The sequence below is a fragment of the Microcebus murinus genome, chromosome 7, assembly GCF_040939455.1.
Source record: "Microcebus murinus isolate Inina chromosome 7, M.murinus_Inina_mat1.0, whole genome shotgun sequence".
Lineage (NCBI taxonomy): Eukaryota > Metazoa > Chordata > Mammalia > Primates > Cheirogaleidae > Microcebus > Microcebus murinus.
Window position 1 is genome coordinate 67622805 of NC_134110.1, and position 27472 is coordinate 67650276.

The 27472-nt window shown below is 36.3% G+C and overlaps 1 protein-coding gene across 1 annotated transcript; it reads right to left on the bottom strand.

Moving 5' to 3' along the window:
* Positions 1 to 1460: 1460 nt before the first annotated feature.
* On the bottom strand, positions 1461 to 26797 carry CIBAR1 (CBY1 interacting BAR domain containing 1). The gene is made up of 9 exons (XM_076005165.1): positions 26598 to 26797; positions 25805 to 26039; positions 23455 to 23523; positions 22308 to 22409; positions 20086 to 20091; positions 17709 to 17813; positions 10000 to 10113; positions 3531 to 3650; positions 1461 to 1703 (listed from the first exon to the last, which is right to left on the bottom strand). The coding sequence occupies exons 1-9, from the start codon at positions 26621 to 26623 to the stop codon at positions 1617 to 1619; spliced, it is 864 nt and encodes a 287-aa protein (XP_075861280.1). The 5' UTR covers positions 26624 to 26797; the 3' UTR covers positions 1461 to 1616.
* Between the last annotated feature and the right edge of the window lie 675 nt (positions 26798 to 27472).

The following is a 27472-nucleotide window of genomic DNA, read 5'->3' on the forward strand; positions in this document are numbered from 1 at the left end:
TACTTTTTATTCCAGAATTTATTTGTTGATTCCTTTATGTATTAACTTTACGATAAGGCAGATGATGCTCAAGAGAAGTTGCTGTTTAGGAAGCAGCAAGTATTATTATAACAACTCTGTTTTTTTCCCCTGAACTACTAACTGAGGAAGTAACAAAAATCCAATGATATCCTTAGTTTCTTAAGAATGTCAATTTATTTAGGATTTTAAAATGTTTTGAATATTTTATTTAAAAAAGTATTGAAGTAATTTTATCACTTTGGGCTATTCTCAAGAAGCAGTGCTTTGTTAAGAACAGAACCATGGGCCGGGTTCGGTGGCTTATGCCTGTAATCCTAGCACTCTGGGAGGCTGAGGCCGGTGGATCCTTTGAACTCAGGAGTTTGAGAGGAGCAAGAGCAAGACCCCCTCTCCACTGAAAAATAGAAATTAGGTGGACAACTAAAAATATATAGAAAAAAATAAGTCGGGCATGCCTGTAATTCCAGCTACTTGGGAGGCTGAGGCAGGAGGATTGCATGAGCCCAGGAATTTGAGGTTGCTGTGAGCTAGGCTGACGCCATGGCACTCTAGCCCGGGCAACAGAGTAAGACTCTGTCTCAAAAAAAAGAACAGAACCATGAATGACAAAGTCAAAAAAGCTTTTTAGAAAATCTTTATTTTTCTGTTATGAATAATTGCTTTTTCTGGTTATTCCAAATAATTTTATAAATTCCATAATTTTTATATTCCTGACTGGGATCCATGAAATAAAAGTATAATTCTTCACCAAAAGAAACAAAAGCATCAGATACTGGAAGGCTCTGTTTTATATTTTCAGGAATAAGAGTAATAACTGCATACCCTTTTATGAACAAGATGGTAGTTTGGTAAAATTTTTATAGAATTTTTAATGATTTATGGTGTTCCATGATGAGGCAGCATTCTACCAAATTAGTACCTTCCAAAAGTTGCAGTACCATGTATAATACTTAAGTATTTAACAGCAGTTTTGTTTTAAATTGAGAATAGGTTGAATGTGGCTTTTTTTAAAGCCAAAATTTATGCTTTATGTGTATTTGTAAAACACTGATATCATAGTGTCCCATTACCTATATTAATTATACTTGTTGAAAAGTAAATTTACATGTCAAATGATGAAACAAGATTTTAGTAAAAGTAAAAAAAAAAATCCAATTTTTTACTTAAGGCTTAATGGAATAGAATTTTTATGTAACCAGAATGACTGCATAGGACCCTTTTCTGGTGATGAAAGCATGGAGTCTTAACCTAAAAGAAGCTAAGTGGAATTGTTAGTTCCTTGAGTTTTTGTCATCTCCCTACTATTGCAGCTTCAACTAGGTACAGTGCATTAATACCTTTGAAATACATAACGTTTTTTAAAAAGTGGAACTTACACAAAATGATCACGTATCAGGATGTTGAAAAGACTGATGTGTAACATTTTTTAAAAACCTTCATTTTTGGTAAGTGTAAATTGCCTTTAATTATTTTTCAATTTCTACTAGGATTTTGTTTTGAGATTTTAACATTGAGTATAAAGTTTTACAGTTTATTAATCCTGGATTTCAAGTTACTTAAGATGAAAATGGAAATGTGAAGTTTACTTAAGAAAATTAATTTTCTTCTTCTGTAATATCTAACTCGTCATCTTCATCATCATCTTCTGTTTGTTGATCCTTTCTTAGTCGACAGGTAGATACCTGTTAAAAGTTAACATATTTTTTAAAAATAAAAAATACTAACTTAAATAATATTTTACATGCTTGGTATCTTTCTCTATGCACTTAAAGAAAAGGGCACACAACAGTTATTTTAGAAAATGTCCATATATTTTTAGTAGTGAAAATTAAGTTTAAAAAGTTTTTTTCATTTACTTATATTTTTTGCATAAAAATGTAAATTAGGCTGGGCACAGTGGCTCATGCCTGCAATTGTAGCACTCTGGGGGCTGAGGTGGGAGGATTGTTTGAGACCAGAAGTTGCAGACCAGCCTGAGCAAAAGTGAGACCTGACTCTACAAAATATAGAAAAATTAGCCAGGCTTGGTGGCATACGCTTTTGTAGTCCCAGCTACTGGAGAGGCTGAGACAGGAGAATTGCTTGAGCCCAGGAGTTTGAGGTTGCAGCAAGCTATGATGATACCACTGCACTCTAGCCCAGGCAACAGAGCGAGACTATCTCAAAACCAAACAAACAAACCCCAAATAAAAAAGAAATTAACCGTTTGATTCCAGCTGGATAGCTACTGGTACTTCAATATACTATGAATATTAAAAATAATACAATTTGTGGGTCACAAAAACAGTATTTGAATGAGTTATCAAATGCATGGCAAAAACACAAGGATATTTCAAGTAGGCAGTGGACGGAAATACATAATAGTGGATTTATATGGAATGAGTTAAGAATCTGAATTCACCAGCATTAAGACATTGTTGGTTATTACAACTGAAGGTGTATGTTTGTATGTGCTACTAGCATCTTGTAGATAGAGCTAGGGGATGCTGCTCAGTACCTTTACAATGTACAGGATGCACTCCCTCTTCTCTCTCCACAGTTGCAGTTACCTGGCCCAAAGTCAATAGTGCTGAGGTTGAGAAACTCTGGGCTAGATAATACTTCTAAAGTGCTATACAAATGATAGCAAACTTAGGTAACATTTCTAAATAGTCAACATTTTATATGTAATATAATAGTAAATTTATGGAATTTGTGTACAAAGTACTTAATGCTGGGAATAATAAAAATATAATTTGGTTAGGTGGAAGACACATAAATATAAAGATAAATGCTTGGGAGAATTATGAAAATAAAAGATAATGGGGTCAAATTTGCCTATTAATAAAAGCTGTATTTTGTCCAATTTAAAATTTTGAAGATTAGATAAGGGTTCTCTAGATTGGGTTTTGGTAAGTTGTGGCCCAGCCTGAACTTCTGTTTTTGTAAATAAATATTTTATTAGAACACAGTCTTACTGACTTATTTATGTGTGTTTATAATTGCTCTTGGTTAGGACAGACCATATGGCACCTGAAGTCTAAGATACTTAACTTTCTACCCCTTACAGAAAAAGGTTTTCAACCCCTGCTCTAGATACTGGGTAACTCAGGCTTTCTGGATATAGAAGAAATGAGATAATTTCTATGATGTTCAGCAAAAGCCCTTTTAAGGTGTAATTTCTGGATCCACTAAGTCTTGACAGTGAGATTTAAACCTAAGCCATTTGACTTCAGAATTTATGTTCTTCATGTTATAACAGTTAGCAAATCTACATTAACATTCTTGTCCACCTCTGCTCTCAAGTGTTCTGCTTTAGAGAGTAATATGTGATTGTAGTATAAAAGGTAATTAAGAATAATAGAGCCACACCTAGTGCTGTCTGTATCATTTTACAGAAGAGGAAACAGGCCCAGGGAGAGTAAGTTACATGAGGTAATATAACTGAAGGGAAACATTTTTAGTACTGATAATTCCAAAGCAGCTGCTCAAATTCTTTTAAATTATGGTTTCTATAATTTCTAGCTCACCTGTCCTGTTCCAGATACACACTTAGCTGACAGTGATCTCTGAAGAGGCGACTTTGAATTTGCTCTTACAATATCTAAACGAGATGAATACTCTGGTGGATACAGAGAATTTCGGAAAACCTATTGCAATAATAAAACAACATTATAAAGTAGATACTAAACAGTGAAAATCTAGAGAGTCAAATTCTTCTTAAGATTCTTAAAAAGCAACTCCCCCCAAATTGGACAATATTCCAGTTATTAGAAAAAACAAAAATACAAAAATAGTGTAAGCTAGAAAGTTGACAGCTAAATAACTATTTGAATCATGTAAGTCAAGGGATGTAAGCACTAATTAGTCATGAAACAATCACTTAAATGCTTTTGCCAGGGGAATTGCAAAAATTCGACCCTCAGAGTATACAGGAAGCTAGTATGGAAGCTGCAACTCCTACCTTTGATTCTTCCTGTTTTGCCTGTCCTTAACTCTTACCAATTTAACTTCACTGTAGTACTGCTAGGGATTATCACCTAAGAGTAAATTGGAGTCTTTATAATTTATGGATTCTAGCCTCATTGGAATCTGGAATGCTGTAACTTGTCAGTTCCTTTAAGACACTACTTCCAAATCTTACCACTCTTAAGCCTTCCTGTCTTTCCCCCCATTTCTCTAGTAGACTAACAGGTAAGGTTATCAGGTGTGAATCTTTTCAACTTGTCTTTCCCCCTCAAATTCTTCATCCCATCCTTTATTTTTTTTAAGTAAATATCATCGATTCTTTCCAACGTGCATTTTTCCTTTATCCAAAACTTTAAACCAAACTAACAAAAGCTTTTGTTTTCCACAGGTTCCCTCTCCTAGAAAAACGAGCTCAAGATCAATTTTTTTTAATTACTTCAAGGCATACCTTTACTTCTTAAAAAAACTTTTCAAATACTCAATTTTCATCTTCATTTTTAAACAAACTACTATTGTGGGCTTTCACCTTCCACTCAAATTACCCTAGCCAAAACCACCAAAGTCATCTTTTTGTCTTCATCCTCACTGACTGTGTCCCAAAACTTCTTTTCCTTGCCATCACTAAGCTCTTTAATTGTGCTAGCTGCTCTGTTTCTTCACATCTCCTTTCCTATTACTTACACGTTAAATATTTTTAAAGTGTTTCCCTTAGTCCACTTTAAAAAAAAGTTTGTCCGAAAGCTCTTATCTACTCAGTGTTTAATGGCTATCCTTCAACTAATCCTCTGTATACTTCATATACTGTCTTCTGACATCCATATTCATGCTCCCAACTGCCTTCTGTTTTAGACCAGCACTGTCCAATAGAACTTTCTGAGAAGACGGAAATGCTTGCTGTTCTGTGCTGTCTAAAAAGGTAGTCACTGGCCATATGTGGCTAGTAAGTACTTGAAATGTGATTCATATGGCTGAGGAACTGAATTTCTTAACTTTAATTACTTTAAGTAGCCACATATGCATAGTGGCTGCTATTAAATATATTGGACAGTGTGGCTCTAGATTTTATTTTTATAATAACAGATATTATCTTTTACCTGCCGGTTAAGCTGTAAGCCTGGGCATTCTCTCTAAATTTCTCACCTGAGGTTCTTCTAATGTATTGACTCTACATAACTTTCTTTATAGTTTACTTAGACTTACTTTACTAAAAACCAAAATATGTTGTTTCTCTATTCAGAAAGTTTTTGTGGCTCATGACTATATATGCAGAACATGCATTATTCTGTGCCTGTGCAATGCTGGTTCCCTAGCCTGGAATCACAACAAACTTACCCTTCCTGAGCCACATCAAATGCCATATTCTGCTTTCCCCTGTTCTCTTAGTAGCTCTTATTGTTCAAGTAGAGCTTTTATCTCATTATTTTGTAATTGATTACATAGTTTCCACAACTAGTCTTAAGTTCCTCTAAGGCAAGAAGCTGTGTTTTATCTATGTAACTCCTCGGAGCTTAAGATACTAACCTGGCAAATTGGAAATGTTAAGACGACCCAAATTAGGGGATGCCTACACAGTCCTTTAAATCTTAGAGAACTGCAGGACATAAAAGGAATCAGGGGATAAAACTTACGAGGTAAGACTTGTATTTTAAGGCAATTCAGGAATGCTAATTAGGTTAACAAGTTGCCAAGGACCAAAATCTATTTGGATGCCAGACATCAACACTGACATCCTGGTATAGTATCAAAACTTGATGACTCATTAATCAACTGGAATTTGGAAGAGATATTTTTGTTAGAACATTCCTTTAACTTTTCTAGAAAAGCTGAAATTTAAAGTGGAAAATGGAAGACAACATACAACCCTTGGGATAAAAGTCTAAACCAGTTAAAGGCCAGGTGCTCACGCCTGTAATCCTAGCACTCTGGGAGGCCGAGGCGGGCGGATTGCTTGAGGTCAGGAGTTCGAAACCAGCCTGAGCAAGAGCGAGACCCCGTCTCTACTATAAACAGAAAGAAATTAATTGGCCAACTAATATACATAGAAAAAATTAGCCAGGCATGGTGTCGCATGCTTGTAGTCCCAGCTACTCGGGAGGCTGAGGCAGGATTGCTTGAGCCCAGGAGTTTGAGGTTGCTGTGATCTAGGCTGATGCCAGGGCACTCACTCTAGCCTGGGCAACAAAGTGAGACTCTGTCTCAAAAAAAAAAAAAAAAAAATCAGTTAAATATTTATTAAAATTAAACTTCTACTTTAAAATAACAGATTTATAGGAACGTTAATTGGCAATAATGCATTTCCCAACATGGTCCAAGATCTCTTCTAGGAGTGAATCTCAAGATCTGAATATGCTCTGCAGTGAAAGTGCAGAGGTGGCCGGGCGCGGTGGCTCACGCCTGTAATCCTAGCACTCTGGGAGGCCGAGGCGGGCGCGGATTGCTCAAGGTCAGGAGTTTGAAACCAGCCTGAGCAAGAGCGAGACCCCGTCTCTACTATAAATAGAAATAAATTAATTGGCCAACTAATACGTATATAGAAAAAATTAGCCGGGCATGGTGGCACATGCCTGTAGTCCCAGCTACTTGGGAGGCTGAGGCAGGAGGATTGCTTGAGCCCAGGAGTTTGAGGTTGCTGTGAGCTAGGCTGACGCCATGGCACTCACTCTAGCCTGGGCAACAAAGTGAGACTCTGTGTCAAAAAAAAAAAAAAAAAGAAATTGCAGAGGTGATCATAAGGGGAAAATGGGCCTGACAATACTTTTTAAGTGAAGAACAGATAAGGTAAGATAGTTTGTGATATAATTAGAGTACCTAACTGCAAAAAACTGGCTGCAGCTAGAATAAATCTCAGTGGTTCTCAGAAAGCAGGGACTACCTGGAAGTATAGCAAGTTATTTCTCTGTCCCCTTGTGCGTGTTTTTTCTACTTTCCAAGAAACCTTATATTTGCAGGATCCTTCCTCCTCTTAGTACCTGTTTGATACAGTTTTACTTCTCCTGATGGTACCTGTTTGATAGTTTTACTTCTCTTGATCACACAAGGCTCCCCAGACTGCTCGGCTGTCTCCACAATTGCTGTATGGCATAATAATAATAGTTTATGCCTATAGCTCATTGAACTCATGCTTGTACCCTGTACTGTGCTGTTTTAAATATAATTTTCTTTATTCTTGCCTTAGGATCTATGTATATTCTGTCTATGCCCTCTGCCTGAAAGTTTTTGCCAGGCATCCTCCTAATCTTTCAACCTTCTAATTAAGAAATCACTCTTTGATTCTCTGGACTATTTGAAACCTCCATCACACAGTATACTCTATTTTTTTCTTTATGGAACTAGTCATATTATAAAACTTAAATAATTACACATTATTTTTTAAATGTCTAAACTCTGGTAGATTTTAAATTCCTGCTTTGACAACTCGGATCATTTCTAACTTACAATGCTAAATCCTTAGCACTAAGAATGGTGCCTGGCATGTAACAGATGCTCAATAAATAGTTGTTGCACAAATATATGAAGTAAGTACCATATATAAGTATCTCCATCTTAGAGAGGAGGAAGTTGAAGGGTGACCATGTTAACTAGCTCAGTATTACTCCACTAGAAAGTGGGAAAGTTGATATTCAAAAACACATCTACCACATTGCCCTGAGACCTTGATGTCTCCTCCCACAAACTACCTAGCTACTGGGTAAGAGTAGTGGTAAGAGAACTTGTAAAGTGGCATGACAAAAATGTTATCTAGAGATGGGTGTTGTGGCTCATACCTGTAATCCTAGCACTGTGGGAGGCCAAGGCAGGAGGATTGCTTGAGGCCAGTTCAAGACCAGCCTGAGCAACATAATGAGACCTCTTTTCTACAAAATATTTAAAAATTAGCTAGGCATGGTGGCGCATGCCTGTAGTCCTGGCTACTTGGCAGGGTGAGGCAGGAGGATTACTTGAGCCCAGGGTTTGAGGTTGCAGTGAGCTATGATGATGTCACTGCACTCTAGCCACGGTGACAGAGTGAGCCCCCCTCACCCCCCCCCCCAAAAAAAAAAGATATCTAGGACCTCTGGAATGAGAAGGAAACTGGTGGAGATCATCAGGTGTGAAGAAACTTTAACATCAATTTTAATGAATGGCATGGCAAAGGTATTAGAAAAAGGAGAATGAAACTTAGAAAGGGATGCCAGTGTTGCAGGAAAAGTGGGGGATCATTTTTGAACCTGTCACTCAATGCAATGTTATTTCTTGTAAGAAATGGTTCGTATCACTCATCAAGAATCACACTTCTGGTACTCTAGTGTAGAGAGGATAAAAATATAGCAGGCCTGGTAGTCGGACTTCTGGTTTTGATTTCAGCTCTGCTACTATCTAGCTGTGGGACCTCTGGTAAGTTTCTTAACCTCACTGCTTCAGTTTTCTCATCCATAGAAATGAGGACAATAAGCACTTTCATCAAAGTTGATGGGAGGATTAAAATTAATGTAGTTAAAATGCATAGATCAGTAGCTGGGCCAATGCAATCATACATAAGCATTTGCTATTTTATAAATTTACAAATTACAGATGAAGGCTTGCAATCATTTTTTAAAAACAGGACATGAAAAGGAATGAAACTCTAGCTTTAGTATTTGGAAGGAAATAACACCGTAGAAGTAATCCATGACGAACAAAATATGATCATGTACGGACAACTGCCATAGAACTGTGAAATCAAATTTTAGCATTGGAAACATTCACATAGTATAATGTACCTTTTCTCATTTTCATTAACTTATATTCTGGTTTTACTGAATTAAGTTTCCTGGAACCAGCGAAGTAATGGGATGAGAAGGCTCACAGGGTCTCTTTATTGATAGTTAATATAATAAAAAATATTGGGGGAATCTTCAAAATTGTCAAATGGCAGATACTCTCAAATTCTATCCTTTATTAATACAGAATTCTAGTTATATCTTGAGAGTACATGACTTTTTTCCACCTCTATATTAGAGATAATATGGAGAAAGTATATATCTTTAATATTATATCTATTTCAGCAAAAATACCTTTGTGCCTTTTTCTCTTTTGGAAGAGGCTAGGATATTTACTCTTCAAATGTGATTATTAACACATTGTCTGCCACGCTAGAAAAAAATTTTTTTTCCTTGAGGCCATGGTATTTTTATTATGAAAATAGAATAAAAACTTCAAAAACAAAATGATCCTTTCTAATTTAATGAAAAATGGGTTATTTTTTATTGTTTACTGTGTGTGAGTTATATGCAATGCAATCCATGCTTTTAGAATTAAATTGTCAATATTAATTGTAACAATAAGAACATCAACAAGATTTTCACAAACCATCTGCAGGGTTTTGCTTCACAGGGCCCCAGGCTCAAACATAGCGGGAGTTAAATACAACTGATAAGGTGGTTAATGTGTTAAAGATGAGGCCTTGATACTTAATAGCTCTAATGTTAGTTGGTTAATAAGAAGTGTTTGCATTTAACTAAAACTCCTATTAGCATAAAGCAAACTTAAACAAGCCTACTTTTATTTCATAGCTTAGTGATTATACATCACACAGTTGGGATGCTATTCTATTATTTAAAGCCTCTCAGCCTGTTTCTGTAGTTGTAAAATTAGAGTTATAAGAGCACCTACCTCTTAAGATTGTGTGAAGTTTGAGAAAATGCATGTAAAGCTTTGGGCACTATTCGTGGCATAAACACTTAAATGTTCCTCAAATCAATAAATTTAGTTATTTTTAGCACACTTTGGTGGCTTATATCACCAGCCAAAACGATACACTGTTTTATTTCATGTAATAGCTTTATGTAAATTATATTTTACTAGCTATTAAATAAATTAACTCTTAGAACTTTTTGCTATGTTAATTTGAAAAGTTAAAAATAAATAATTATAAAAAGTTCACCTATTTGGGGCTGCACACAATAACCATTGTAGTGTTCTAATTTAAGATATTTTTACCCATATAAACTAACATTCTCTTTTAAACACTTACACAACAGAAGAACTGAGCTTATACAGACATAGTCCTACCTCTAAATCTTCATCCTCATCAATCTTTTGTATGTTTTGGTAGGCAGCAGTGTAGACCTCTAAAGCTTTGCCGTGAAATAACATTTCGATTGTGATGAATTCTGAAAATATAGTCTAAGAAAACAAAGATTTGAATTTAAACAGTCATTTAAATTACTTTATCAGTTTAGTATATTTATTCTCAGTATAGTCGTAGCATTTTATAAAATACAGAAGTATCTATTTTTCTATAAGTCAAATGAAGTATGAAAGATAACTGAAATAAAAATAGTTGTGAAGACCTTTTGCAGCAAAACCTTCAAATTATATAAAGTGTTTCCCACATCACCATTCACTTCCTTCTTATTTTTTAGTTTAGTTAGGTTTCCGCTTTACACCTAGTAATTGACATTTGTAGTAAAGAATGACGTGACCAAAATGTATGCCATTATGTACTCTGATACCACATACCTATTAAGTATTAGAGCAGTTCAGTTCTGAAGCTGGTACTTTAGTAACTCTAAATTATGTTTAAAGAATAGAATATTTTTTAGGCAGGAATTATAGTCCATCATATTTCTGACTATATGCTTCTTATATTCTCTAAACAAAGAAATGACTTGGTAATAATGACACTCCTACGATAACAATATGATACATTTCCATAGAGCTTTCCAGTTTACAAATACTGACTTGTCCAGTGTTGCTCACAGCTTGACTGTTGAGACATGGATCTGATCCTAAGGTTATAAGGTTATATCCCTTGCCCACTAAGAGTTATAGGTTATACAGCTCATGTAAGGTTATAGCTTTTGCCCACTGAACTGTGTTGTTCTTGCTGTAATTAATCATTTCCTTCACAAAAAAACTGTTCAGGAAGCTCTATGAACATGATGAAAATTTAAGGAGGATCATGAGCAAAGAGAATGAAGATATGCACATGATTTAAGCAGGGGGTGAGATAATTAGTAGGTGGGGAAAGGATATAAGTCAGGCATGTTTTCAATAAACAGGATCTTATCATTTTGTTAATTACCTTGTCTCTTACCAAAATAAAATAAGCATTAATGTAGAGAGAAGTGGGATGAGTAAGAACAAAGTAGAAAATACTCAAGCATGGGTTAATGCTAGAAGGCAATAGTCAAATACACATTTCCCTTCATCCCTGCTCTCCTGAGGTAACCACCCAGAAAGGAGTGATCATGTACTTTGAAGATAGTCATATAAATAACCATCAGTGTCCTATGATTCTTTTCTCCATTTCCCTTCTTTCCTAAAAGATTAGAGAGATATTTAAAAGAGTATTAACAGGCTTCTGAGTGTTACTCAGTGGAAACAGATCTGTAGTTGAAGGTATCCCTTCTGGGCTGCCAAGCACATATGTCAGTCTGACTGAGAAGACTGGGCTCTGGGGTAAGACACTTGTAATTGACCAACAATTACCCGTACTGTCACTTCATATAGGTTATATAGAGGGCTCTGGCACACGGGACTGGCAACTATTAAAATAAACAGCAAAATAACAGTTTGGGATTTCATACTAAGAATCTCCAGATATCAAGGAATACCTTAGAGGAGGAATGGCTTTTGACCAGGGCTGGCATCTACTCTCTTAGTTTTCAGTCTCCCTAAGATAGTTAACCACAAAGGAGTCAAGTGTCCTTGAGGAGTATGGAAACTCCTAAAGGGAAAACAGAAGTAGGAATCACTGACAAGCTGAAACACCCAGTTTCAATGCTCCAGAAGTTAACTGGCTGGCATGGTGGTATACTCCTATAATCCCAGCTACTTGGGAGGCTGAGGTCGGAAGATTCCTTGAACCCAGGAGTTCTAGACCTGCCTCAGCAACATAGTGAGATCCCCGTCTAACAACTACAAAACAATTAAACTAGCTAAATTGGAAAATGTTCCTCATCCACTAATACTAAAGCCTTCATCTGGTTTGATTAGCAAGCAAAGTATTTAACAAAAAAGTTATCAGTGGTCTTGTCAACATTTTGGCAGGTAAAATGAAAATAACAGGCCAGGTGTGGTAGCTCATGTCTAAGCCTAGCTCTTTGAGAGGCCAAGGCAGGAGGCTCACTTGGGGGCAAGAGTTCAAGACCAGCCTGAGCTACATAGTGAGACCCAGCTCTACAAAAAGTAGAAAAAATAAGCCTACATGGTGGTATGTGTCTATAGTCCCAGCTACTTGGGATGATGCAGGAGGATTGTTTGTGCCCAGGAGTTTGAGGTTGCAGTGAGCTATGATGATGCCACTGCACTCTAGCCTGGGTTAACAGAGTGAGACCCTGTCTCAGAAAAGGAAAAAAGTGAAGGGGAAATGACACTCTCCAGAGTACAGACTATTTAATAAAGGATGTTGGGAGAATTTTATACCCATTTTAAAATAAGGAAGTTATATATCTACCTCATGCCAGGTGCAAAACACAACTGCTAGATAAAATATTTAAATGTTTAAAATATTAAAATGGTAAATATTAACACAAACACTAAAAGAAAATAAAAGCAAGTATTTATATCATTATCTAGGGGATGAAAACCTAAGCATGACACAGGCAGAAACCAAAAAGATGACCAATGGATTTGGCAACAAAAAGAAAAGTTCATGGTGGCAGAAACACCGTAAGCTGTAAAATGAGAAAATGTATTTTCACAAATATAAAGGATTTTTACAAAAAGAGAAATGCCAACATCCAATAGAAATATAGGCTAAGGAAAAATGTATTACCTATAGAAATGTATCATTAAATACATGAAAAAAATGCTCAGCAGTAACAATGTAAATGAGACATTGATTTTTTACCTATCAGTTGCTGTTATTAAAAACATTATTCATCATTTTATCTGTGCTTATGCAAGGTTTAGTAGAAATGTAAACTGGTTCAACTTTGGTGGATAGAAGTTGTAAAAACTGTATGCTCTTTGAACAAGGAACTCCATTTCTGGTAATTTATCCCAAAAGATTGTCTGGGCCAGCACAAAGGCCAATATTTAAGGATGTATAATGATGCAGTGACATCTATAATTGCAAAAATAACTTAGGGAGGTTATTTTGTCCACCATTGAGGACTGGTTAATAAACCAATACATCCATATTGCAGAACACTCTGAGGATGCCAAAAATGATGATACAGATCTCTATGTCTTAGCATAAATGTTCATGATGTATTAAATTTTAAAAAGAGTTTTACTATATATAGTGTAGTCCCATTTGTATTTAACTGTGTTGGGCTAAAAATTAGTACCTTTCTCATAAGGATGTTGTAAGGAATAAATGAGTTTATCCACATAAAATGCTTAGAATGGTACCTGGCAAATAGTTGATGTTTAAGAAATGTTTTTGTTGTTATTACCATATCTCTGTGTATATGTGCATAGGGAAGAAGTTTGAAGGATAGAAACAAATTGGAGCTGATTATTTTTGAGTGGGATTATTGTACTTTTCTCTAATTTTATGGAAATTTTTATGATTTTTTTATATTTATAATAAAAAATAAAACTATTAAAAATTTAACTTAGAAGATGTTTCTTGTCCATGTCAGCTGCTGTACCACACACTGAGTTCCTCTCCCTGTTTGTTCCAGGAATAAGTGCTGGTCAAGTACCTTTGTAGAAGGTGTGAAATTCCCTTAACATTCACCATATAACTGATGACTTTTCCTATTACATGGAAAACAAATGAGATTGTAATTTTTCTATCTTGTTCTGTACACTAAGTTCAATACCAGCCTTTCTCAGAAAGACATTTTTTGCACAATTCCTATGAAAAATCTTTGTCTAAATATTGTGTTACCTAATTAATGCCATTACCAAAATCCAAAGGGACTTGTCAATTAAACCCAACTCAAACACAGTAATGCAGTTGTGAGCAGTGCTCACTACGGCTAATCATTTCTGCTTCCAGAGTGGTTAAAGAAGGAGCCATAAGTTCTGCCCTCATCTGAAGTAGTAGCCTAACAACTTTGACTAAGTTTGGTCTTTGTCTGTTTCTCCCCAAAATAAGAGGAGCATCAAAAACTCTGTTTTTTCCAAGAATTTGTCTCACAAACATGTTTAGCATGTCAAACATGCTAAAATCAACATGGTGATATATGAATATTGTTTTTACTATTAATAGAAATTGGGTAATATAACCTTTTTTGACTATCTTTGAGCCTAGTGTTAATAGATTTCTGCATCCCTCTTTCAAGTGAAAGATCTCAAATATGGCCTAACTTGGAAAAGAAACAATAATGATGTGGAAAGATGTGCAGAATGGAGATTCAGAACCCTAAAAGACTCTGGTATTGATAACTGGTGCTCATATTTCTGGGAGTTTGCAGGTAATATGATTTTGCATGAAGAAAATTCTAAGGAATCCACTAAAAACTATTAGAACTAATAGTTGAATGTGGCAAGGTTGTAGGACATAAAGTCAGTGTACAAAAGTCAATTGTATTTCTATACATTTGAAATGAGCAATCTGAAAATGCAATTAAGAAAACAATTGCATTTAAAATAGCAATAGGAAGTATAAAATACTTAAGAATAAGTTTAATAAAAGGGCAAAGTTTATACTCTGAAAACTATAAATATTGTTTAAAGAAATTAGGAAAGATTTTAAATAAATGGTAAAACATCCCATGTTCAGGGATTGGAAGAATTAATCTTAAAATGTTAATACTCCCCAAATTGATCAGCAGATTTTATGCAATTACTATTAGAGCCCTAGATAACTTCTTTGTAGAAACTGACAGGCTGGTTCTAAAATTCATGTGGAAATGCAGATAGATAGATCCACAATAGCCAAATCAGTCTTAAAAAAGAACAAAGAAGACTCATATAACCTGATTTAAAATTTACCATAAAGCAGTGTTAATCAAGTCAGTGTGGTACTGGCCTAAGGATAGAAACATAGATCAATGAAAGGGAATGTGAGTCTGGAAATAAAACCATGTCAACTTATTTCAGCAAAGGTGCCAACACCATTCAATGAGGAAAGAATAGTCTCTTCAAATGGTGTTGCAACAACTAGATAGTCATAAGCAAAAGACTGAAATTTGACATTTAGCTCACACCATATATAAAAATTAAATGTATCAAAGTCATCTATAAGAGCTAAAATTATAAAATTGTTAGAAAACATAAGGATAAATCTTCATGACCCTGGATTTAGCAATGGATTCTTAGCTATGACATCAAAGCACAAGCAACAAAAGACATAAATTGGAATTCATCATAATGAAAAATTTGTGCTTCACCATTATGAAAGTGAAAAGACAACCCACAGAATGGGAGAAAATAATAGGTTTTATTTATCTGATAAGGGACTTCTATCTTACAACTCAATGATAAAAGATAACCTAATTAAAATATGGGCAAAGGATGTAAATAGCCATTTCTCCAAAGAAGATATATATACAAATGGTTAATAAGCATCAGGGAATGCAAGTCAAAACTACAATGAAATACTATGAATACTTCCAACCCTCTAAGATGGCTACAACAAAGAAGCATGGAAAAAAAAAAACAAGTCTGATGAATGTCAAGTATTGAGGATACATAGAAATCAGGACCCTCATATACTGCTGGTGTGCCAAAACAATGGTGCACTCACTTTGGAAAACAGTCTGGCAATTCCTGATATTATTAGCATAGAATTCTCAATGAACCAGCAATTCCACTCCTAGGAATACACCTATGAGAAGTGAAAATATCTGTCTACACAAAAACTTGCACATAAATGTTTATATCAGCATTATTCACAATAGCCAAAAAGTGAAAACAACATAAATGTCCAACTGATGAATGGATAAACAAAATGTGACAATGTCCATATAATGGAATATTATTTGGCCATAAAAAGGACTGAAGTACATCCTACAACATGGCTAAGCCTTGAAAGCAGGCTAATTGAAAGAAGCCAGTCATAAAAGATAACATTTTATGGTTACATTCATATGAAATGTCCAGAATAGATCAATTCATAGAGACAAAGAAGATCAGTGATGGCTGTTTAGGGATGGGAGGCAGTCAGGGAGTTAAAAGCCAAAGTGTACGAGGTTGAGGTGATGGTTGCACATACCTGTGAATACACTAAAAACCACTGAGTTGTAAACTTTGAATTATAATCTCAATTTTTTTTAAGTGTAGGGTTTTTCTCTTTTTCCTCTGCAACCACCAGGAAATTTTCCTCTTTTGTGGACATGACACGGCAGACAAAGGGAAGCTCAGAAACTTTTCTATGTACCTTCCACTGTGCAGCCCCTCACTCTATCTCCTGTTGCTTCAGGAAATTACAGGTTAGGAATTGTAGCTGGGAACTCTACACTCAACTTCTCTGCCCCCATTTTGTACTTGGTGATGCTCAAGGGACCTAAAAACACCTGTTGTAGAGGTAGCTAGTTATGGGGGTAGGACACAGAAGTGAACCCAAAGATCAGAGTAGAGATGAATTTCCATGTGTAAAAGTAGATTTTGCAGACAGGAGGATGGGTGGTGGAATGAGGAATCAGGCTCCCATCACTACAGAAGCCCTTAGGTGACAGTGGAATCAGACATACAAGTCTCCATTCTCATTTTTTAGGCTAAAGCTAATTAGTAACCCTCGTTTCCCTCAATTTAAGAAAGCACGTCAACAATTGTAAAATTTTATACCGACAGTACTCTCCTAGTCTGGTAAAGGAATTTGTTGCAAGACAGTGCCCTGAGATGCTCTTCGATGAGTAGCTGTCTACTATTACACAGCAAAGTGCACAAGCTGTGACTGAACTGAGGCTATGAAATTCTTTTAAATGATAAGGAAATTAAAGAAAGTAAAATATGCAAATGAATTTTGTTTCATGGATTCAGAGAGGAATGATATTTAATTGACAGATCATGCTTATTTTATTGATAGGAACATGGCTTATAAAAGCAGGAAGATTTCTTCGTCAATAGTAAAGTAACAAAAAAACTTATCTTTAAAACTTGGCACAAGAAAATTTACAGTGAGCCAAAAGACATCCTTAGATGAGTTCTAAAGTCTATAAGATGATCATAAGCAATCTTTCATCTTTCCAAGAGGCTTATTGAAAAGTCACCGAAGACCTGCTGAATTTCATGATCCCAAAGAAAGTTTCAAATCTGATGTGTTACAATAAAATAAGTCAATTCGTGTGATTTTGTTAACTAAGATACCATAGCATAGTGGGTACAGATTGATGTGGTTGGCTACTGTGACCCTGTTATATGTTTACTTATTTGATAATATGTAGTTATTAGAAAGTTTTATGCTATAAAAATTAACTATAGTGTATTATAACAAAGCACAGATTTTTAAAAAATGATTTATAGCAACATTTCTGACTGTGGTGCTTTGGGTAAGTTACTCTATGTCTCTGCTTAATTGCTTAAATTTCTTCATAGTACCACCTCATTCTCATGGGGTTACTGTGAAGATTGGAAGATAATTTATGTGAAGTGGCTGGAATAGCACCTGATACATGCAAACATAACATATGTTAGTTCCCCTGGATTGAATAGTATTTGTGATAAAAAGCTGAATATCTGCCCTGTGGTTGGGACTGCTGACCCTTTATATACCATTGTTTCCATGACAAAGTAACATTTGATATATTTTGATTTATAATATCTTTTTTTCCCCACAAGAACTGTTTATGAGCTAACAAATTCAGAGTAATCTAAAATTTTCATAAGTTTAGATTAGTTAAGGTTCATGTTTTGAACCTTAACTGTTACTTTATTACCTTTATATCCTTTATTTTCTGCTTTTCAAAATTGTCAATAGTTTCCTCTAGATGACGAGTTGTTCGTGTGGCATCCATTGTAGCTCTCTGTAATTCGGTTTCTGCCTACAAAAGTATTCCCCAACCAAAGATATTAAAAAAACAAATCAGAATCCATTTAGTTGAGTCTACTGGTAAATGCTACCATTATAGTACTGGCTTTCTGGCATAATAGTGTAAATTGTTCAATGCTATATTTTACCACATGTAATAAAATGATCTATGTAATAAGCACATGGCAGAATAAAGAACTTTATGTGTATTAAAAAGTGACATGATTCATGATCTCAGAAAAACCCCGAATCCTTCCCTTTCTTTCAATAAAATTATTTTTCCCCTACCACCTTTGGATGATTTATTATAAAACAATTTTTTATATTTTCTATGGCTGCTATCTGTTTCACTGCCTGTGCCATTTATCATAGGATCCTTTTTCTTCTGTCTCTCTCCCCTTCAGCTATTTCTACCCACAAAAGAAAAGATTTATGACTTAGGAATCAGGATTTTCAGTTCTCTCAATTACAGATTCTCTCTTAATCTATAAAATACAATAATATTTATCTCATAGGATTACAATATGGATTAAATGAAATAATCTTTGTAAAGGACTAAGGAGAGTGATTGGCACACAGTAGAAAAATCTACAGCTATGACAATTTCCACAACTAAGTGTCTGTGTTTATTTTTATCATTACAACAAGGAGGTATTTTTGGCTAGCAAGTATATAACCGGAGACTCTTCCTTTCTTACTTTTATTGTCTCAAAAATATCTAATTTTATAATATTTTAATTAGGTGGAGTAGAATATACATTATAAATATTTATTTCAGCATGGGATTTCTACTTGTAGATTCTTCTTTATAAACTAATGATATTACATTGTTTCTATTTAGTTATTGTGCATTACAAAAAATATATACACTAGTAGCTAGAAAATCAGATAGCAAGTCTAATGCTTTGCTTCATACACTCTGACATTATCTAAATCTGTGCTGTACAATCAATATGGTGGCCATTAGCCACATGTGGCTACTTACATTTAAATTAATTAAAGTTAAATTAAATAAAAATTTAAAAACTGATTCCTATTACTGTAGTTGCATTTCAAGAGCTCAAAAGCCATACATAGTGGCTATAGTACTGTTAAGTGTAGAACATTTCCAATCTAATTGTCTATTTCTCTTTAAGCATCTCTTTCTTTAGGATAATAGTTGCTCAAAAACATTTAAAATATTTTCCTAAATAGTGACATAGAAATTTTAAAAGACAGAGCTCAATTTTCTGATTAAATTCTTCCTAATAAAGTCTTATTTCCTATGCTAGTATTAGAGTTACTAAAAGTCTCATATCATATATCATCATTTAATAATTAATCATGGGAAAAGTTTACATTTGTCATCAAAGTTCTATACTGTGACATTTGGCCTTTGCTTTCTTTTTTAGGAAAAAGATTAGTAAAAGGGTTTAATGTAAGGATCCATTTCTTTTCTTTTCCTTTCCTTTCTTTTTTTTTTTGAGACAAGGTCTTGCTGTATCACCAGGGCTAGACTACAATGGCCTCATCACAGTTCACTGCAACCTCAAACTCCCGGGCTCAAACGATCCTCCTGCCTCAGTCTCCTGACTAGCTGGAACTACACGTGCGTCCCACCAGGCCCAGCTAATTTTTCTATGTTTTTGTAGAGACAGGGTCTAGCTCTTGCTCAGGCTGGTCTTGAACTCCTGGCCTCAAGCAATTCTCCAGCCTCTGCCTCCCAAAGTGCTAGGATTACAGGCATGAGCCACCTTGCCCGGCCAGATCCATTTCTTGACACACCACTTTATTACCCACCTGTGACTGAAATTTTTCATAAAGGAAAAAATACATTTCAAAGAGAATATAACAACTTTCTTCAATGAATTAAAATCATATACTTTTGTAGAATTATATACTCTTGTAATTAGGTAGTAATTATAACTATATATTGATTGCATACTCTTACAAGTAGGTTTATTCAGCTACATAATTTCAAGATACAAAGCACTTAAAAATATATTCATTTATACCTATGTTTGTATGTATATTTATTATATGGGGTATCACCTTTTTTTACAACCATACAAACTTTCAACTTAATCATATCCAGTAATCAAAAACAATTCTCTATATTGCTAGGTGGGATTCTTTATAATCTCGTCAGAAGAAATTCAAAAGCAAAACAGAACTTCTTTGAAGATTTATTAACATGAAAAAATTCTCTAACAGTTATTTGATGTTTTAACCTTTTGCTAACGAGAATACTGAAGCAGACTAATTCCTAATACTGATTATTACATGTGACTGATACAGTCCTTTACTTGTGACTACTTCCTTTTGACTCATGTCTTTCCCTTCCCTATTTATTGGTATTTTCATTTTAAAATTTGGAAAGGTAAATAGAGTTGGCTAACCTAGGAAAGTATGGGGAAAGAGAAGCCATAGCTAGGACATCTGTATCTTAATCTTCTGTCACCTTCCAGCAACTACTATTCATTTCCAAAGGTCTCATATCCTTTACTCAAGCATAGCAATGTACCCAAATGTACCCAAATGTACCCAAAGTCACACAGCTATTTTTAGCAAAGAGAATACAGATTTCTAATAATTTTTCCTTTCACTGAAATTTTTTCTAAATCCCATAATGTACTAATTTGAGTAGGAAATGCTTTTGATTAAAATACTAAGACATGCCTTCATGAATAAAGATATATTCAATAGAATTAGTTAAGAATTTAAAATGATTATAAAAGGGTAAGGCAGATGGGTGTTTTTAAAACTGTGTATAGGAAGCTTGTTTAGAAGTCACTTGGGGCCTTTCTTAGGGGGTGAGCAGGTAGAGCCCTGGGATTCTATACCTGAATCTCTTCTATCACAGGGACTCCATTTTCTTTTACATATCACACTTTAACATACTTCTTCTAAATAGGTAAATTTTAAGGGTCTATTCTGGTAAAAATCCTATGAAAGTATGATTGAACATTATTATATTTATATTGATACATTTATATGTAGATTGTTCTTTATTTTTTTGGTCTTAGGTTGTAAAAATATACAAGTTGCAGATCTTGCCCAGTGAGAAAAATCAATTCACCTGTAGCAATAATCTCTTCAGTTGTATTTATTTTCTCCTCATGTGAACCCACAGACCTGCTTCATCTATGCTCTAAAACTGCCTCTCTTTCACAGCAGTTTCCATAGAGCATTTAAGAAAAATCTTTGTCTTAGGAATAGATTCATTTCTGTCTTTAGTATTGATACCAATACTCCTGGATTCAATGTTTCCAAGTGCTCAGGATTACAGATCTTACGTTTTACCTGCCTTCATATATCTCCACTCCTTTCACAGAGAACAAAAGAAAACCTTTTGATTCCTGGCTTAATTCTTAAACACTGGTGACACTCCTCCTGGCCTCTACCTTGACCTCCAGTTGTCAATCATGAATTTTCTAACATTCTCTAGTTTGTGTGACTTGCTTAAAACACAGACCGTGTAATCTCTAGTTTGCAGATCTTAAGCCTCCATAACCGTCTGGCCTTCAGTGGGCACTCCCAGCCTTGTGGCTGTCCATTTTTGTTTAGTACAAAGTTGGGGTTATGTACCTTTGGTCCAAAGGAAGAAGGACCAAGCAATTGGCGCAGCCCCAAATCACTGCTCAAGGGACTTCCCTCAGGAATGGAGGTGTTGTGGAACCTCAAATGCCCCCAGAGAGCCACTCCTCATGTAGTTTCTGGCAGAGCTGGGCAGTAACAACCTTAAGGAGGTAGGAAGGAGACTCATAAGAAGGAATGGGAAAGAGAGGCAGCAGGGATGTTTAGTTTCTTCACAGTTCTACCTATCCCAGTTGCTGGCAATTAACCAAGCACAATTTGTATGCTTTTGTTTAAGTCATGAAGGCATATTCTAGTTTAGGAAATATTCAAGTTTAACAGAAGAACCTTGTTACAGTAGACAGTTCTGTTTAGATCCCTTTGTATCCAGCTTAGACCTCAACTATACTCCCTAAATCTCCTGAGGGTCATTGGCTGGAAGTCATAATTGTGGTTTTAAAAGATGAAGGAAATTATAATGGGAAATTTTCTTTCCTTTTCTCAAAAATGGGGCAGAGAAGGCATTGATATATTAGAATTAATGATAAAAATGATAAATCTTTTTTTTTTTTAATTCCATGGTGCCACTAACAAAAATGATAAATCTTTAAGTTATTTTTATAATTTCTATTTAGTCATCTCCATGTGAAAGAAATTTCAGAAATCTGAATTTACTCTTATATTAATAAAAACATCTGCATTTATGAGTGGGACTTTTTGTTCTGGGAAGTCTACTATGGAAAACAATATAAGGGGATTGAATGAGGTGGTGTAATTTCTTTAAAATTAGCTAATTTCTATAGTGAGAATTCCTAAATGTTTGTATTTTTCAATCTTTATATTCAAATTCTCCAGTCATTTAAAAGTAAAAATGCATAATTTCTATATACATTTACTTTTGTACTGCATACCTTACAAAACATTTTTTTAAAGACCAAAATGCAAAGGATACAATAACATGTCTATCAGATGGGTTTCGCTGACGTGTTCTTTCTAATTGAGTTAACTGCTTAGCTTCTCGATTCCTTGCTGTTAATGTTGCCTTCAGGTCATCCTGCAAATAGGCATTTTTGTTAATAAAAATTTCTGATTTAAGAAACAAAATATACACACACTGCTTTAAGAATGGAATAATACTTCTTGTTTGATCCAGGTACCATTACCACAGGAATTATGAATAATACATAATTAGTATGTCTATGTGTGTGTGAAAGTGTATGTTTCTTTTAATATTCTCTCAAAATAATAACACAATTTCAATGCAAAACTATAATCATAATATATATGTGTGTATATATGTATAATTTTGATTGTGGTTGTGGTTACATGGGTATACACATTTGTCAAAACTCAGTGGTCACTTAAAATGGAAGAGTTTTATTGCATGTAAATTATATTTCAATAAAGTTGTTTTTTTTCAAATAGAACTTTGTCACACTTTTTTTTTTTTAAACAGAGTCTCACTCTGTTGCCAGGGCTAGAGTGCTGTGGCGTCAGCCTAGCTCACAGCAACTTCAAACTCCTGGGCTCAAGTGATCCTTCTGCCTCAGCCTCCCAGGTAGCTGGGACTACAGGCATGTACCACAATGCCATACTAATTTATTTTTAAATATATATATTTTTAGTTGTCCAGCTAATTTCTTTCTATTTTTTTAGTAGAGACGGTGTCTCTCTTGCTCAGGATGGTCGAACTTCTAAGCTCAAATGATCCACTCGCCTTGTCCTCCCAGAGTGCTAGGATTACAGGTGTAAGGTGTACACGCGCGGCCTTTGTCACAGATTTTAAAAGTCTAAATGTTATCAGCTGCTTTAAAACAAAAATATAAACTTATATGGTAAAGCAATTTCTGCCCATATATTCTTCATGACCATCTTAAATATTTTAAAGTTTCCATAATAATGTCTTATGCTGCTATAGAATACTTAGTAAGCTCACTAAAAATATTTCATTATTCTCAAAGATCTAAGAAGTGATCTTTCAGAGAATGTAAAAAGAATAACTACATAATACTTAGTAATTTTTATTAAAAGGATAGTTGGAAACCTTATACTCTTTTCCAGAATACCTAATAATAGGTGAAAAAAATGGATTTACTTACCCGTTTCATTTTTACAATGGTTCCATAAGCTTTCAAAGGTTCAACTACTTTGGCTTCAAGTCTTTCAACCTATTGAAAGTTATTATAAAATATAACTGAAATGAAATATATAGACATATCAAAATTTAAATTCTGAAATGAAACCTTTGCTGTTTAAACTGAACATAATTACTATACAAATGAATATTTAAAAAATTTTTAATTAAAATGTCACTGTTTAGCCTATCTTTTAACCTATAAGTAAAAGGATAATCACCAGAAATTGACAAGACTTGGAATTTAAACTCAAACACATTAAAAACTGTTGAGCTGTACACAGTAACAGTAAAAGCAGAAGAAAAGCATCTGGTGTGTAATATGACAAGAAAATGTCTCGGGTTTCTGAGGAGCTCATCTTTGCCATGTCATTATCTAAGTATTAGTTTTTTGCTTTAAAGTAGTAGTTTTGGGGTAAGTTTTAATACATCTCCAATTTTAATACAGCTATGATTTTCAGTGTGTTTAGCACAGTGTTGGACAGATTACATATATTATCTCTGAATTGTAATAGCCCAACTTTCTAGAAAAGAAAATTGAAGCTCAAAGACACAGCATACTGGAAACAGTTAAAGCAACACAACCTTTGAAGCAAAACATCTTAGGGGTCACTGTATTAGCCATATTTTTTTTCTGAGAAGCCATTTTTAAATTATCAAAGCCTAAAAAACAAGATAAATGGTCTCAGTGTTGCTGAGCTGTCAGACTGTATGTCTGATCTCTTTTTTATTTAGAATTGAATAATTTTTCTTAAACATTATAATTTTCATCACATTTTGAGTAATTCTTTTACTAGCTAAACTAGTGGAAGGCAATGAAAAGATTATTTTTTTAAAGACAGGTATATAAATATAGCATCAGAAAAATAACTCTCTTGGACATTAGAATTTTCTCTCCCCAGGATAAGTAATACAGGTATTAAATAAGTAATATTTAATTGCTTAAAATGAACATGTATTATTTCTATAGCAGGAAAAAGGCTTTTTATATAATTAATGAGTACATTTCATATTGATTTTTCTTTAATTTCTATAAACACTGTATATGAATGTTTCATTTTAAAAGATTTTAGGAAAATGGAAAAAAATCAAGTTCCCATAAAGGATTTAAATATTAAGACTCCTAAAATCACGAATATTTAGGATAGTTTAGTTTATCCCATTTCTAATAATCCATACATTGATTATTCAGTGTAAGGATTAGCCAAATCTCTTTTCTGTTCTCCTTTTTGTTGCCTACCTTTTGTCATTGTTCATTAGCACCTCCAACATTTGGTAAGCAAGGGAAATAAAGGAGAGCAAATGTAAAATTCACTTTGCTATTTGGTAAATAGCATAAAGGTTTTCTACAAAGGGCCATTGAATTATTGAGTAAAATGGGATTTTAGGAATATCTGTGAATATAAATTATTTTTGAAACACTAAATCCCCACTGATGAATAACTGAGAGTTGCTTATTACAGAAGAAATGTCACATGACAAGAACTCAAAATTTTTCCAAAAAGTACCCCCAAATGTAATTACTACTCAAATTTTTGTAGAGATAGCAATGATGGGTTCATAGATTATTCTCATTTTATTTTTTGAAAATTGAAACTTCTATTTTAGGCTTTAAAAAACGACCAAAAGTACTGATGAAAAAAGTTCAAAAAAAGTAATGCAGTTCTAACCAGGGAACTTTTGACAAGTTAACCTGTGTCTGGTAACTAAAAATAAATATAATAAAAGTGTTTATGAAGTATTACAGGGGAAATAAATGGGCTTTTATAAAGAAAACAATCACAAGAACACCTCCCCTGCCACCCAAAGCAAATCCCTTTCCCCAATACCTCACTACTAGTTTCCATGATACAAATCATAGCTTTTTGGTTTTTTTCTAGTCAAAGAACCAGTGGTCAACTTTTTAGAGCATGGAAGCAGCAACGGTCTCTTGCCTATTTATTAATAATTTATTCACTCACAATACCGTGAAAATTTCCCTCTCCAGTCATACTTTAAAATGTATTTACATGCACACAAGACAAAAGTCATGCTGCTTTCCTTCCCCATGGGTATTATGCATGCTACCCGCTGTTAATGGCCAAAAGTTGGCAAATAAAGTTGGGAAATTAAAGACTTTAAGACAGCCTAAAGTTTAGCGTGAAAATGGTAAAACAAATCACAGAAAGCTTCCCTTTAATAGACTTACACAACGTTACAGACATGAAAATGTACATTTCTCATCAAGCGGACGTTCACCACTGCACTCAGGCAGATTACAAGTGAAAGTCTTCCCGGCTCATTCATAACAATGACGCTGTGACCTCACTCCGTACCTCTGCTTGTCGATAATCCTGAAGCTTGGCAAACTCATCAGCGAAGTTTTTCAGGCCCTCCTTTAAATTTGGGGTCTCTGTGGAGGCATACACGCTGATTTCGTTCACTAGAAGGTCTGCTTTGTCTCGCAGCCTGGCAGTCTTCCGCACATAGGCAGCAAAGATTTGGCACAGCTCTCCAAAATGCTTCTCCACGTTTGTGACAGCATCTTGCAGTTGTCTGGTTTGAGCGTCCCTAGAGAAAAAGGTGACACAGAAGCCAAAACGTTTTCGTTAGAGACGAGAAGGCTTCCCATTAATTTGATATGCGAACATTCCCGGGACTTTGCGCAGCTTCGAAGGCACGAAATCACCAACGATCCCGCTGTCCGCCGGGGCAGACTGCCCTCCTCCAGGGCCCCACTCAGGGCCCGGCCTGCAGGGCCCGGCAGGCACAAGAGGCGACCCTGTCGGGGCAGGCCTCGGCTTGGCGAGCGGCGGTGGCTGCCCGGGCTGCTCCGCGCTCCGCGGCCGGGGCGCACCGCCGCCTCCCGGGCTTCGGCGCCGCCCGCGGCAGCGAGGGGAGCCGAGCCGCGGGAGTGTGGCCGTGGTGCAGCCGGCCGGGTCCCCGCTTCCCCAGCCGCCGGCGCTCGCTGCAGCCCAGGGACACAGGTCCCGCGGCGCGGCGAGGACTGTGCAGCCTCCCGCCCGGGGCCGGCACTCGGCGCGGAGGCCCCGCGGAGAGAAGCTTCACTCCCCGCGGCGCGGCCCTCGCGTGTGGGCCGCCCCGGGCAGCCGGGCCTGGGGCTCTTACCGGTTTTCCAGGCTGCGCCTCAACATCTTGCCTCGCGCGCGCGCGGCCGGGGGCCCCGGCCCGGGCTCCAACGACCGGGGTGGGCTGGCGTCCGGGCGCGCGCGGGGTCGGGAGCCGCAGTCGCCGCCGCCGGGAGCCGGAGGGCCCGCCCCGCGCGCCGCCGCGCTGGGCTGCGCGTTTCTATGGAAACTCGGCGCGCGCCCCCGCGCTCGCCGCCGGAGTGGGCCGGGGCGCGGGAAGGGCGGCGGCGCGCTCGCCCCGCGCGTTTGTGCCGCGGAGCGTGGGGAGCGTCGCCCGCGCCCGGGCCTTTCGCCCTAAGAGCCGCGCTCGCCCGGCGCCCGTCTCCAGCGTCCTAGGAGACTCGGAGCAAAGGAGGAAAGAAAAGCCCAACAGCCAGTAACCAGGGGGAGGAGTGACACTGAAGGCGGGGGTCCAGCCCCTGCCTCTGCGACCTTTCGTCCTACGCTCGACTCGTCCGCGGCTGTGTTCGAGCGTGTGGGCTCTTGGCAGCGGCCTCTGCAGGGGGCCGTGCCTACTGCCTGGTCTTTAGCCCTTCATTTATATTCGACAAGTATTTGTTGAGTTTTCAGGTGTGGAAAAGATTGCGTTAGACACTGGGAAAGATAACAAAGATAAGAAGCAGGGGTGCCAGACCCGAAGGGCCTGAGAGTTGGATGAGGAGACAAGACGCTTAAACGTTAAGAGTACGCCACCGAGATCAAATAGGACACTTGGCCTTTTCCTTGAACACCTCCGTCCTGTCGTTTGGGCCTTCTTGGCCTTTGCGTGTGCTGCTCTTCCAAGCAAAAACTTTATCTGCTTCAAGAAACCTCCCTGGGCTCCTCCTGCACTGGGCTTATTCAGGCAGTGGTAGG

What these genes read in the sequence shown, in the direction of transcription:
- CIBAR1 (XM_076005165.1), bottom strand. Translation starts at nt 26,623, where the DNA reads ATGTTGAGGCGCAGCCTGGAAAACCG. An exon ending in ATGAGGATGAAGATTTAGAG is followed by an intron (nt 3,651 to 9,999) that starts GTAGGACTATGT and finishes TTATTGCAATAG; the next exon opens with GTTTTCCGAAATTCTCTGTA. An exon ending in GTGTATCTGGAACAGGACAG is followed by an intron (nt 1,704 to 3,530) that starts GTGAGCTAGAAA and finishes AACTTTTAACAG; the next exon opens with GTATCTACCTGTCGACTAAG.